At 46.8% G+C, this 13,992-nt stretch overlaps 1 protein-coding gene across 1 annotated transcript in view; it reads right to left on the reverse strand.

Annotated features, from left to right (window-relative positions):
• The window catches only part of LASP1 (LIM and SH3 protein 1), a 478,327-nt gene that overhangs the window by 97,365 nt on the left and 366,970 nt on the right, over positions 1-13,992 (reverse strand). Inside the window, exon 6 of the mRNA XM_069237475.1 lies at positions 133-248. Coding sequence (XP_069093576.1) covers positions 133-248 — 116 coding nt within the window. The remainder of the gene's footprint in view (positions 1-132; positions 249-13,992) is intronic.

Here is a 13,992-nt window from a genome sequence, read left to right on the forward strand (position 1 = left end):
CACAGCCCAAACCATCCTGCTGCTAACACATAAGTGGGGTCAAGTGGAACTAAAAAAAAAACTCCGAACCCATTCAAGTCAACAGAACCGCACTGAGTAACAAAGTGGCTTTAAGACGTTACTTCTACTTACCCCGCCAGAAGGGGCTGAGCGCTGGGGGGCAGCCACAGTCACTGGCTCGTTATAGCCATATGCTTTTTGTGCTTGCTGTTGAGACTGGGTCTGTTGAGGCAGCTGCTGGTGATAGGCTACGAATAAAAAAAGAAATCACTTTAGGAGAAAAGCCTGGAGGGGGGTATGGGTATAGCCATATGCATACATCTTTCTAATCTTGGCCAACATTCAGACTGTCTGTATTAATTTAACTGTAGGGGCATTGAAAAGGACACCTCCCCTTCCTACATCAAATTTGAGTAACACCACCACTGCATGTATGAAATGAGAACCTGAGCCAAAACAATAAACATCAAAATACGTATAGCTAGATTATTGCTGTCTTTCCTTTTCAGCTTCAGCAACAGTTATTCTCATGACTCAAAATGTGGAATTCTAGCTTGCAGGAATACAATATGGATTAGGGTTTGCTCACAATAGCAATATGCTTATTTGTGATACATTACAGTTCTATATTTTACAGATTTTCAAACTACTTAAGGATGTCTCGAGACCTTCAGAAAAGAAAACCACAACCAGTACAAAATAAATTTCAAGTAAGCATGAACATACTAGAAAGCTTTACACACAACTCTATAGCCTCTTACTGAAGCCAAAGACACATGCTTAACTTATACAGATCATTTTCAACAGGAAAGGCATTATTCAAACCTTTGCTGCTGCCTAAATTATACAAGTAGATGTTTAGTGATTTGGACAGGATCCTGACACAACATTATTTTTTTTTATACCTGGAAAGGCACACAAATCACTCTTGGTGATCTGGCATACCTGAAAAAGTTCAATAATTGTTATTTCTTCAGCTCAGTCAGTAATGTCTCATATCTGTAGCATTCCGAACCTTTACACAAAACTATATGAATTTACCTTTAAGTGTATAAATACAGCTCTTGTTACATTAAAGTCTAGGCCTCTAAAAAACAGAGTTGGTTTTCTGTGGGGGTTTCTGAAAGCTGTCATGGGAAGTATGAAGGGGGGCATTTGGAAGCTTAGATTAGTACAGTGTTAAAGGCCATCGAAAAGAAGTACATTTATAGCGGTTTCTTGAATGGTATTAGATACAGCAGTTACTATTTTGGGGAGCATGCATTGCTCTGAGATGGATGTTCTGGAACAGCATTTTTATCACGGAGGCAGATTACTTTGATAGGTTTTAGTCTTCTTCCCTTACCAATGCACAAGAAATGTAGATTTCTCCAGCCTGATGGGCAGAGAATCTGGATTTTATTAAAGACACAGAGGCTAATATTATGCAATCTCCTTTATTTGCCACCATATAGCAGCCACTGTAAAGAATTTAAAACTTCACCAAAAGTCATCATAAAAGCCCTGCACACCCAGTCATCTACCTTCCTTTGAGTTAAACTTTTGCAAGTTAACAGCCAGCATACTCAACTCTCAACCTAATTGATAAAATCTCCAACATAGATAAACTTCTGAAGAACTCAAACTGTGAATTCTTGCTGCACACCAGGAACACTATTTCACCTATGATTAGGGTGATGTTGGTAAACTTATCATCAGATCAATTCTGAACTTGAGGTACAAAACAATCAAAATGGGAGGAATAATATTAGCTTCTGAATCTTTAATAAAATCCAGATTTTCTCCCACCAGGTTGTGGAAAATATACATTGAATGGCAAGACCTGGAAGACTTCATGCAAGACCTAAGCTTATCCACTAAATAAGATACAGCAAATGCTACCGGTTTGGAATTCTACCTTAAAAAAAAAAAAACTATCTGTAAACCTTCAAGTATCTTAATATCTTGTAGGCCTTCTCCTAGCATAAATGATTTTAAAGCTTCAGCTTCCTTTACAGAATGTGCTCCAAACATACTCACATCTGCACCAGCTCTCCTTATTATCACTTTAAACCACCTTGGAAGAGTTGTAAGACACACTGCCTTAGAAATCAAGCTACTGGACTTTGTAACACTCTTGCTGGTAGAGACTATCTAGCAGCAGATTCCTCATCTTCTGGCTATTCCAGAGGCATTAGTCTGGAACCAGAAACGTTTCCATAGTAACTGCATCAGAAGGTGGCGAAGTGTGGCTCCGCACTGAAGCATTTCCATTTCAGAAGTGACAAGCGGATCTATGTAGGTGCCTCACCTGCACGCTGATATCTGTTCCTTTCGGGACTGTCCGTATTCCCCCGATAGAGATTCCTCTAAAGCAAACTGAAAGACCAGTGTGCAGATTCCTAGACTTGGGATCTCATTAAAAGGTAAAGCCCAATCTCAGAATGGGGAGGATCGGAGAGGAATCTGCGACTACAGTCTCTAACAAAGAGCATTAGCAAGGGAAAGAAAATTATTCTCCTGGTAGAGTCTTCACAGATTCCTAACCTTTTGCATAGATACCAAGCGGTACCTAAGTGAAGGTGGGCTGTGAATGGGTTCAAACCAGAAAGTCCTGCAGGACCCAGCGGACAAAGTGCCCTTCTTGGCAGACTTGGCTGTCCAGACAATAGTGCTCCATTAATGTATTGGGGTCCAGCTTGGCATGGGTCTAGGACAGGGATGCCACATGCTAGCACAGTAGTAACAGCTTTGGCCCTAGTAGAACAAGCATGCAGTCCTTCAGTAGGCTGCTTTTTAGCCAATGCATAGCAGATTTTAATGCAGAGTACAATATACTTCTCTAGAGCCTGCCATTTTGGCATCAGCGAGCACCACAAAGAGCTGATTTCCCACCCAGTGGTCTCTGGTATGAGGGCCAACGTAATGGCGTTTCTCCTCCTACTTAGATGGGTGAGGCGAAGGTTATAATGCTGGCAGTGAGATGGTTTGAGTGGTGTGGTACAGCGTCACAACTTAAGTAGAAAGGATGCCTAGTTCGCAGAACGAGCTTATCAGGAAAGAAAGTGGTGTATAATGGATAAGCATAAAGAGCCTGAAGCTCACTTGTACACTGTGCTGAGGTGATGGTAACTAGGAACATGGTTTTGACGGTGAGGATCTGGAAGAAGCAGCTTTGAAGTAGCTTAAATGGAGTACAGATCAAATAAGTTAGGACAAGATTCAGGTCCCATTGGGACATCCCAAAGGAAGAATGGGGAAACAGATGCTGCAACTCTTTCAAAAACCTCATCATAACAGGTGATTTACGGGAAACGTCCTTAACATGTTGCGAACAATACAGATGTTTCCCAATCAAGCATATCCACGCTTGCCGGAACAACGCATGGCTTTTTCTGTACCTTAACCATGCATGTGCCAAATTACGCATATGCGCAGTTAAGGCACAGAAAACAGCAGTTTGGATAGGAGAGGACGCTGTAAGGTAAATGGGGCTGGGGCAGGGAAGGGTGGATTAAGGGCTTGGGGGATGGACTATTTATTTGTTTTTAAAGTGGCAGAGGTGGAGATTTGGTTATTGTTTTTTTTTTTTTTTTGAGGGCTTAGGGTGATGGGCGTGGTTCATACAACCATGATTTACACAAGGAAGGTTGATCAGGCAATCTTAAGCAGGCCCAAGGATAACCTTTAACTGTGCCCAAAGCAAGGCATTGCTGGGTGAGGGACAGAAGAAACAATTATTTTTTTCGGGCAGGGGGTGGGGGGGTCAAGTCAAAGCAGAGGCAGGTCCCTTGGGGGGGAACCACCTTTGCCTCTATCTTTGGAGCTGTTGGAGCTGTTGTCTCTGTGTGCTCCTTGATCTTCTCCAGCATCTAATCAACATGCGGCCTGGAGAGGTATTCTCCATCAAAGGGCAGGTTGAGGAGATGCCTGGAGCCAAGCGTGTCGGCAGGTGAGCACGCTAAAAATGATTCAGTGAGCTGCAGTGTCAACAGTTTGCCTTTTGAGACTAACTTCTGGCCCTTTTGCAATACTTATCTGGAAGATGGTGGAGGGGCCATTTCATCTCAGGGAGCCGTATCAATCACCACAAAGTAATGCTATGTAATAAGAATGTGCTACTTGCCAGCAAATTGAGGAAAAATGCACTGCAGCTGTGTTGATTTTTTTAGTTTTTGACCTGTGGGTGTACATGGCCACATGCCCTGTGCATTGGCTCTTTTGCAAGCAGTGTGGAGCACTAACGAATCAGTGGTTGGGAATGGAGGGCGGCGGTGGGCGGGTGTAGACTGACCGTTGAGAGACACTGGGTTAAAGAAAGAGGCCTTATATTTTATGTCCACCATAGGGGGTTACAACTGGGGCTTTAAGTGGCTCTTTGACAATACCAAAAGCCAGTTTAAGCATCCCTTTTAGCACTCGCAGGTACTGCATGGAGTGCTGGAAGGAAGAAATTGTTTTCAACAGGAAACCCTCCTCAAAGGCATTCTTGTGCATCTCCACTTTACAGAAAGAGGGCACCCTGTTGAGGACCTCATGGTAGGTGGAAATGTCATCTGACTGGGAGGGGCGGGCAGGATATAGGTAAAGGTACATGTCCTCTTGGAGGACCCGCATTGTAAAGATCCCAGGGATCATCTTGTGGGTGAGTGTCATATGGGTCCCGTGGATAATGTCTCCCAAACACAAAATGTGGTTGATGGTGAAGGGCGAGTGGCTTTGTCATGCCTCTTCCTACTCTTGGGCACTGGTGGAAATAGAGTGCTTCCTCTAAGGATTATGCCAGTGCCTGCAAGTTCGTCCTGCAGCCTCTGGAGAACAGGCGTAACATAGCTGGCAATTAAGTCTGTCTCAATGACAAAGATTTCAGTTCTGGTTTGGGGGGTGGGGAGGTCGAAGCTAAGGTGTGGCTAGGCATGGTGTCCAAAGTATGCATTCGTTGCCTACCAAGGCCTGGTGGCAGTGGTGGACCGCAAGCCAGTCAGAGGGCTTCAAGGCTGGATTCCTAGCCCAGAGTGCAAAGTGGTACTGAGAGGCTTGGAAGAGGGTTCATGCTCAGAGCCTGCTGGGTGGGCGGCAAGTCTTGGATCTCCAAGATGGAACCAGGGCTAGCTTTGGCCAAGAAGGCCTCCTCCTCAGCAGTTTCGGCTGAATTTCCCCCTCACGGTCCTGAGTGCCAAAAATAATAGGGGGTGTCTTCTTCGCTTCTCTGTAGCATTCCAAGGCTTTGAGTATGATGAAACCAAAGAGTTTTCTTCAAGCGGAAGCCACGTCAGACGTCACAGTAGACTTCGTCAAGGTCAGGAAAAGGAGAGGTTGCAGACCCGGTGGCGATCAGCTCAGGGGTATTTGGCACTATTCTGAGGTATTGTCCCAAATCCCGCCGCAGACGTAGCAGTGTGCGTCAAATTGATGAGAGAAAGAAGACTGCTATAAAACAATACTGACAGGGGAGAAGAACTAAGAAAGCCCAAAGAGATCACTGCAACATCGTTGACTGGGAGCTTGGTAACACTTTTGAACCAGACGACACAAAGAAAATTAAACAATGAGGCTAATGACCATGTACACTGCCAGCAATAGTGGATTCACTGCATCTTGAGACTCAAGAAGACTTCTTTGAAGAAAAACACCTTGTACACATCCGTGCCCAACACTAGATGCCAGATGCACAGCATGTGTATCTACAGCCACACGTGCCTCAAACATATAGAGTAAGTGTTTTCAAGAACAACAAGCATTTGCCATGCAATGGGTCTCACATTTGCTCGATTTAGAACTATTGGCGTTGTAAACTCCTAACCTCCCTTTTCTTGCCACAAACTGAAAATGAAAAGTAAAACAGTTTCACATGAATGAGCCGATGGCCGTCCTGAGCGTGAAGGAGACACAGAAAAGAAAACAGAAGTTTGCTTGCAGCCAAACTAATCTGCAAAAGTGCAATTATCCAAGTAACAGGGTTGATGTCATGCAAAGTGCTCGACTTCTGCAGAGCGATCACGCTGTGTACGAAATAAAAATAAAAAGTAGTCCAGAAGCCATGCGGAAAACACAGAGCCTCGTATGTTTTCAGTAGTTTACCAGTGCGCTCAAGGAGGGCCAAACACTGGGAAAGGCATGACGTATGCATATGCCTTTCACTAATTAAAATCAAGCGAATTGTAAAAGGCAAGCCCACGAACCAACAAAACTGATGGGCATGACATGGACGTGGTAAAAAGGCCACAGAGATTACAACAGGGGCCAGATCGCTTGCGTGCTCGACCCTAAAAAGGGATAGGAGGATTCTGAACCAACTCTGCAACATGGTACCTCTTTTGTACCACCATTTAGGAGACTGAGTAACCATCTGGTCAGACTGATCACTTCCCAGTTTCTTTTCCGACACTACTGGTATTCCAGACACTCCTCCAATGGTATTAGGAACTATAAAGATGCACAATGCCATTTTGGGCCTGGAGGAATGAGGCTTGTCTGACTGACATAGTTGCTGCTGCTTTCAAAGTAAAAATCTTCACATATCAAGGGTGGCATCTTCCTGCAAAAGACACTTCTGTTTGCAGTGTCTATTGTGGCTCCTGTATATTGCACCCTTTGCCCAGGATTTAGGATCGAGTTGAGCAGTAGACTCTAATGTGAGAAAAAAGTAAAGCAGTCTTCTTAAGTCTTTTTTGAGTTTTGATGCTAAATTGGCTTTCTCCAATTAGTCATCCAAATATGGATAAACCTTTTTTTTTGCACAACACTGCTACAACTACAGCAGTGGTTCCCAATCTGTGCACCGTGGCACACTGGTGCGCTGTTAAAACTAGCCAGGGCTGCCATGCACTAAGCACACATTTTGGGAATCACTAATGCACAAACATACACACAGATGCTGACAAACACACAATTACAGACTCACATGCATAGGGCTTCCACAGGAGAGGTAGGGAGTAACTTAGTATTTGGTAGATAAATAATGCAAAATCAAAAAATTGCATTTAAAAAAAAAAAAAAGTCAAATTACTATTTTGCCAGGAGCACTGAAAAGCCTGTCAACGTCCGCAACTCTTGCACATTTCATGCAGGTTACCCACCCACCCCAGCTTTGACTTTGCCAGAGACCAAGGGAAAATAATTAGCGTCAATATCTACGCTATAGGACATAATTCAGAGTTTAGCAGGGCGAAAATTGAATAGTTTCTTACCTGTAACTCCAGTTCTCTTGTAGGGGTATTTCCATGATAGTCATAAGCACTGAATAGTTCTGCACGCCTGCGGGGACTCCGGAGCACTGTTCTGAACTGTGTTCTTAAGTGTAGATGTTTGCCTTTCTTGAAAAAGGCCTGTAAAGTCACTTAAGAATATCAATGTGCAGCCTAGAGGAAAAGCTACAAAGGCCAAATTTTCATTCTTTTGGTTGGAAAAAAAGGAAACTGTAGTACAGATATACCATTAAAACATATTTATTCTAGAAATGTAGTAGAAAAGATATTTTCCAACCTTTTTTTACAACTTCAAAAATAAGGATGAAACAATGCAGGGCAGTGTAGCCCATAGGCTGCCATTATACAGAATGTAAATAGAGCTGTGCCTTTAAGAAGAGAAAGTCTTCCTGTATCCCGTCATGCACAGCAAAAGGCAGTTGCCTCAGTTCTTTTTGTAGGCTTGTAATATGACATGAAGAAATCTGAATATCTCTTTCATTATCAATATCATTTTAATTATAGTTATTATTATGTCAACTCCACTGGGGAGGAGGGAGGGTTGCTTATGACTATCTTGGAAATACCCCTACGAGAGAACTGGAGTTACAAGTAAGAAACTATTCCTTCTCTCGTAGGGGATTTCCAGGTATAGTCATAAGCACTGAATAGATTAGCAAGCCCATCCCAATAACAGCGGTGGAGTAGACAGAACAATAAAGAAACAATAAATCACGCAAAGAGATTCTTAAGAGAGGCCTGTCCAACCTGAGCATCTGTCCTAGCATCTGAATCAAGACAGTAATGCTTAGTAAAGGTGTGGACAGATCTCCAGGTAGCCGCTTTGCATATTTCTGCTAACTGAATGTTTCTCATCAGAGCAGCAGTTGCTGCTTTGCCCCTAGTGGAATGGGCTTTAGGCCTGCCATCGAGGGATTTATTTGCTAACTGATAACAGAATACGATACATGAGACAATCCACCTGGATAAGGATTGTTTGTAGGTGGCCAGACCTGTTCTAACTGGGCCATACTTAATAAACAGCTGTTGTGATTTGCGAAAAGATTTTGTTCTTTCCAAGTAAAGTTTTAAAACCCTCTTTACATTGAGAGAATGTAAGGTTTTCTCAGCAGGAGTAGATGGATTTGAGAAGAAAGTCGGTAAGGAGATGGTCTGGTTTACGTGAAAGTCTGAAATGACTTTAGGTAGAAATTTAGGATGTGTTCTCATTACTACTTTTGAGGAATGAAAAACAGTATAAGGTTCCTGAGCGCAAAGGGCCTGGATCTCACTAACCCTGCGAGCTGAAGTGATTGCAACCAGAAAAGCAGTTTTCCATGTAAGATGCTGGAGGGATGCTTTGTGTATTGGTCCAAAAGGTGTAGCATCAGACGCGAAGAACGAGTTACTTACCTTCGGTAACGACTTTTCTGGTGGATACATTAGCTACCTGTGGATTCCTCACCTAATGAATACTCCCATGGCGCCAGCATTCGACGGAAATCTTCTTACTAGTCTCTGCACGTCGACGAGGACGTCACTCTAGCCCACGCGACGCCGTCTGACGTCATACAGGCAATAAGAGGTCCTCGCCGACGTGCCGATGACAGTACCAACATTTTTTACGTGCATGAGAATAATAATAACCCAATGTAATGAAAGAGCAAAGCAACATCTCTTAATATTGTAAATCAAACAACATTGCAATAAAATAGCTGTAGATTTAATATAACCTTCTTTTTTTTTTTTTTTTTAAACAAATAAATATATTTATACATACGAATCATGTATATACACAATATATATAGATTTATATATAAATATACACATATATACAAATATCATATATGCAAAATGTATTGCAACTTTGAAGACCAAAAGGAGCACACTCAAGGATTGCTTGGAGAGACCAAAAAGGCAATGGGGAGGCGGGTGGGACCGTGAGGAATCCACAGGTAGCTAATGTATCCACCGGAAAAGTCGTTACCGAAGGTAAGTAACTCGTTCTTCTGATGGATACAACTACCTGTGGATTCCTCACCTAATGAATAGAGTCCCAAAGCAGTACCACGCCCGGCGGTGGGTGCCTAAATGGTCAAACCAAGAAATCCTGCAGCACTGACCGTGCAAAATGACCGTCCCTTCTGACCTCAGAGTCCAAACAGTAATGTTTCACAAAAGTGTGAAGGGACGACCAAGTTGCGGCCTTGCAGATGTCGACCACAGGAACACCCCTGGCCAAGGCCGAAGAGGCCGACTTAGCTCTGGTGGAGTGAGCTCTAATGCCCTCAGGCGGATCCTTCTTTGCCAAAGAGTAACAGATTTTAATGCAAAGAACAACCCACCTGGAGGGTGTTCTCTTGTGGACTGCCTTTCCTCTCCTCTTGCCCACGTATCCGACAAACAGCTGATCCTCCAGCCTGATATCCTTCATTCTGTCGATATAGAAGCTCAACGCCCTTTTTGGGTCCAGGCGATGTAGTCTTTCTTCCTCCTTTGAAGGATGAGGCGGAGGATAAAACGTGGACAAAGTGATTGTCTGAGCCAAATGGAAGGGTGAAACAACCTTCGGAAGGAAAGCAGCCTTGGTCCTCAACACCACCTTATCCCCATAAAACGTTATATAAGGGGGTTTAACCGATAAGGCCTGCAACTCACTCACTCTCCTTGCAGATGTTATAGCTACCAGGAATACTGTTTTAATAACCAAATACCTTAAGGGGCAAGAATGCATAGGCTCAAAAGGGGACCCCATAAGGAAAGTCAGGACCAAGGACAAATCCCATTGAGGCATAACAAATGGTTTTGGAGGATATTGATTCAGAAGACCTTTCAAGAATCTGAGAACAATAGGGGATTTAAATAACGATGGTTGGTCTGGAAGACAAATGAAGGCTGACAAGGCCGACAAATAACCCTTAATGGTAGCCACTGCACAACCTTTCTGCGCTAGAGACAGTGCAAAAGACAAAACATGTGACAGATGAGCATGTAAGGGATCAATCTGTCTCTCTCCACACCACATAACAAATTTAGACCACATATTAGCGTAGATAGATTTAGTGGAGTGTCGCCTGGCCGCTAAGATAACATCCACTACATCAGGCGGGAGAGAGAAGGAACTCAGGTTGCCCCGTTCAATCTCCAAGCATGTAGGTGCAGACTCTGGAGGTTGGGGTGTAAAACCTGCCCCTGCGACTGCGAGAGGAGGTCTGCCCTGAGAGGGAGACGGAGCGGAGGGCACAGTGAGAGTTGGAGAAGGTCGGAGTACCATACCCTCCTTGGCCAATCCGGAGCTATTAAGATGACTTGGGCCCGGTCTTGGCGAATTTTCCTCAACACTCGAGGAATCAAGGGTATGGGGGGAAACGCATAAAGCAACTGGTCGCACCAGGTTATCTGAAACGCGTCCCCCAACGCTCCCTGCATCGGATACTGGAGGCTGCAGAATAACGGGCAATGCGCGTTCTCCCGAGTGGCAAACAGATCTATCCGAGGAAACCCCCACATCTGGAAGATTAAACAGACTTGATCTGGATGGAGACGCCACTCGTGGTCTGCCGAGAATTGGCGACTGAGACTGTCCGCACGTACATTCAAGACCCCGGCCAGATGATTTGCCACCAAGCAAATCTGATGGTCCTTTGCCCAGGACCATAGCCGAAGAGCTTCTCTGCAGAGAAGGTACGACCCTACTCCTCCCTGTTTGTTTATGTACCACATCGTGGTAGTATTGTCCGTCAGGACCTGTACCGACTGACCACGAAGGGATGGGAGGAAGGCCTTGAGAGCCAGACGTACAGCCCGTAACTCCAACAGATTGATATGAAACACCTGTTCCTCTGGAGACCAAAGCCCTTTGATCTCCAGATCCCCCAGATGAGCTCCCCATCCTAGGGTGGAAGCATCCGTTATGACCGTGGCCAGTGGTGGCGACTGCGCGAACGGCTTCCCCTGTGAAAGATTGTTGCCCGCAATCCACCACTTCAATTCCACAGCAGCATCTCTGGAGATCTTGACAGTACCTTCTAAATCTCCCTTGTGTTGAGACCACTGCCTTCGGAGGCACCACTGAAGAGCCCTCATGTGCCAGCGAGCATGCGTGACCAACAGAATGCAGGAGGCGAACAGACCGAGCAGACGAAGGACCTTGAGGACTGGAACTACCGCTCCATTTCGAAACATTGGAACCAATTCCTGAATATCTTGAATCCGCTGAGGCGGAGGAAAAGCTCGACTCAATGTTGTATCCAGTACTGCCCCTATGAACAGGAGGCGCTGAGAGGGCTCCAGGTGAGATTTGGGCACGTTCACCGAAAAGCCCAGGTCGAACAACAACTGGGTTGTTGACTGCAGATGATGCGACACAAGCTCCGGGGACTTGGCTTTGATCAACCAGTCGTCCAAGTAAGGGAATACTGCTATCCCCTTCCTTCTGAGCTCCGCCGCAACCACTGACATCACCTTTGTGAAGACTCGAGGTGCTGAAGTAAGACCAAACGGGAGGACCGCAAACTGATAGTGCTGCGACCCTACCACAAACCGGAGATACTTCCTGTGCGACTTGAGTATCGGGATATGAAAGTAAGCATCCTGCAAGTCGACAGACACCATCCAATCTTCCTTGTTCAACGCCAAAAGCACCTGTGCTAGGGTCAGCATCTTGAACTTTTCCTGTTTGAGGAACCAATTCAAGATCCTCAGATCCAGGATTGGTCTCAACTGACCATCCTTTTTGGGAATCAGGAAGTATCTTGAGTAACAACCTCGACCCTTTTCCTGCTCTGGGACCAACTCTACCGCGCCCTTTGAAAGGAGGACTTGAACCTCCTGTTCTAGCAACAGGAGGTGTTCTTCTGAACAATAAGATGGGCGGGGCGGGATGAGGGGTGGGAACTCCCGAAAGGGAAGGGCGTAGCCTTTCCCCACAATGCCGAGAACCCAAGTGTCCGTTGTGATAGACTTCCACTTGTGGAGAAAATGCTGTAATCTTCCCCCTACAGGAGAGGAGTGAGTGGGAAACGGTGGAAGCCTAAGGCTGCTTCCCCTGCTGCACCCCTCCAGAGGACGAGGAAGAGGCAGAGTGCTGTTGAGAGGCTCTTCTGGTACGGGCCCCACCCCTCCCCCTCCCTCTAAATGACCTATAGGGGAGGGAAGAGGCGGGTTGCTGGAACCTCCCCCGAAAGGAAGAGGAAGAAGAGCCACGCCCAAATCCCCGAAACCTCCTGAAAATCTAGAAGAGGCAGAGGAAGAAGGAGCTTGCAGTCCTAACGATTTGGCTGTGGCTCTGCTCTCCTTAAATCGTTCCAAGGCCGAATCTGCCTTGGCTCCAAACAGTCTGTCCCCATCAAACGGGAGGTCCAGCAGGGTCGACTGCACATCCGCAGAAAACCCTGAGTTTCGGAGCCAGGCCTGTCTTCTTGCCACCACAGCCGTGCCCATCGCCCTGGCCACCGAGTCGGTTGTGTCCAGCCCAGACTGGATAATCTGGGTCGCGGCAGCCTGGGCGTCCGAGACCACATCCAAGAGACCCTGGGGGAGCTCCGTAAATGAAGACGAAATATCATCCATCAGAGCATGGATGTACCTCCCCAGAATGCACGTTGCGTTGGTGGCCTTCAACGCCAAACTGCATGACGAAAATATTTTCTTGGACTGCGCATCCAGTTTCTTGGAGTCTCTGTCTCCAGGCACCGTCGGGAAGGAACCAGGCGCTGACTTTGAGGAACAGGAGGCTTGCACCACCAAGCTCTCCGGCGTAGGGTGTCTAGAGAGAAAGCCAGGGTCAGATGGTGCAGCTCGATACCTCCTGGCCACAGCCCTATGAACGGCCGAGGAAGACACCGGCTTCTTCCACACCTCCAACACCGGATCCAGCAAAGCCTCATTAAATGGCAAGAGAGGCTCAGCTGCAGCAGAGGCCGGATGCAATACCTCTGTCAGCAAATTCTGCTTCGCCTCTGCCACCGGCAAAGGCAGGTCCAAAAAGCTCGCTGCCTTCCTCACCACAGCATGAAAGGAAGCAGCCTCCTCCGTATATTCCCCTGGAGATGAAAGGTCCCACTCAGGGGAAGTGTCCAGCCCACTGGCTGTATCCAGACCATGTAGTCCGTCTCCAGAGTCCTCAATCTCTCCCTCCTCTAAGACTCGCTGGTACTCCTGCTCTTCTAAAAGACGGAGAGCACGCCTCCTCGAATGAAGTCTCTCCTCGATACGCGGAGTCGACATGGCCTCCGCCGACGTCGAAGAACGGCGCCGATCTCCAGAAGCATCTGACGCCGCGTTCGGCGCCGAGGCAGGAGCCGGAGGACGAGGTCTTGGAGCCGATGGACCAACCGGAGTCACAGGGCAAAATCCTGACTTCGACGGAAGGGCAACCTCCGGGGCAGAAACATCCGAAGCCACCGGAGCGGCCACCGACGCCGGCGCCGAGCCCACATTCCCAAAAGGGAGAAAGGGCATAAAGGGTGCCGGCCGAAGAGGCGCAGGATCACCCAACGAAAAGGCCAAGGGCCCCGAAGGACCAGCCGGAGCAGCTCCTGGAGCCATCTGCTGAAAGATGGTATACATCGCATTAAGAAACGCGGTACTATCGGCTCCAGGAGTGGGAAAAGCCGGATACTGGGGTGCCTGGATCGAGGGCGACCCCGACGCCGGCCTCGACGTCTGCGACGCCGGAGAAAACACAAGAGGCTGCACCACCTCAATCACCGACGCCTGACCAGGCGAAGTCGGTGACGCCGGAGAGGGCAACGGCGTCGATGGATGCGGCGTGACCGTGGGGCTGACCTCCCAAGTCCTCCGACGCCGAGCCGAAGGTGACCTC

This window comes from Pleurodeles waltl, chromosome 6 (assembly GCF_031143425.1).
Source record: "Pleurodeles waltl isolate 20211129_DDA chromosome 6, aPleWal1.hap1.20221129, whole genome shotgun sequence".
NCBI lineage: Eukaryota > Metazoa > Chordata > Amphibia > Caudata > Salamandridae > Pleurodeles > Pleurodeles waltl.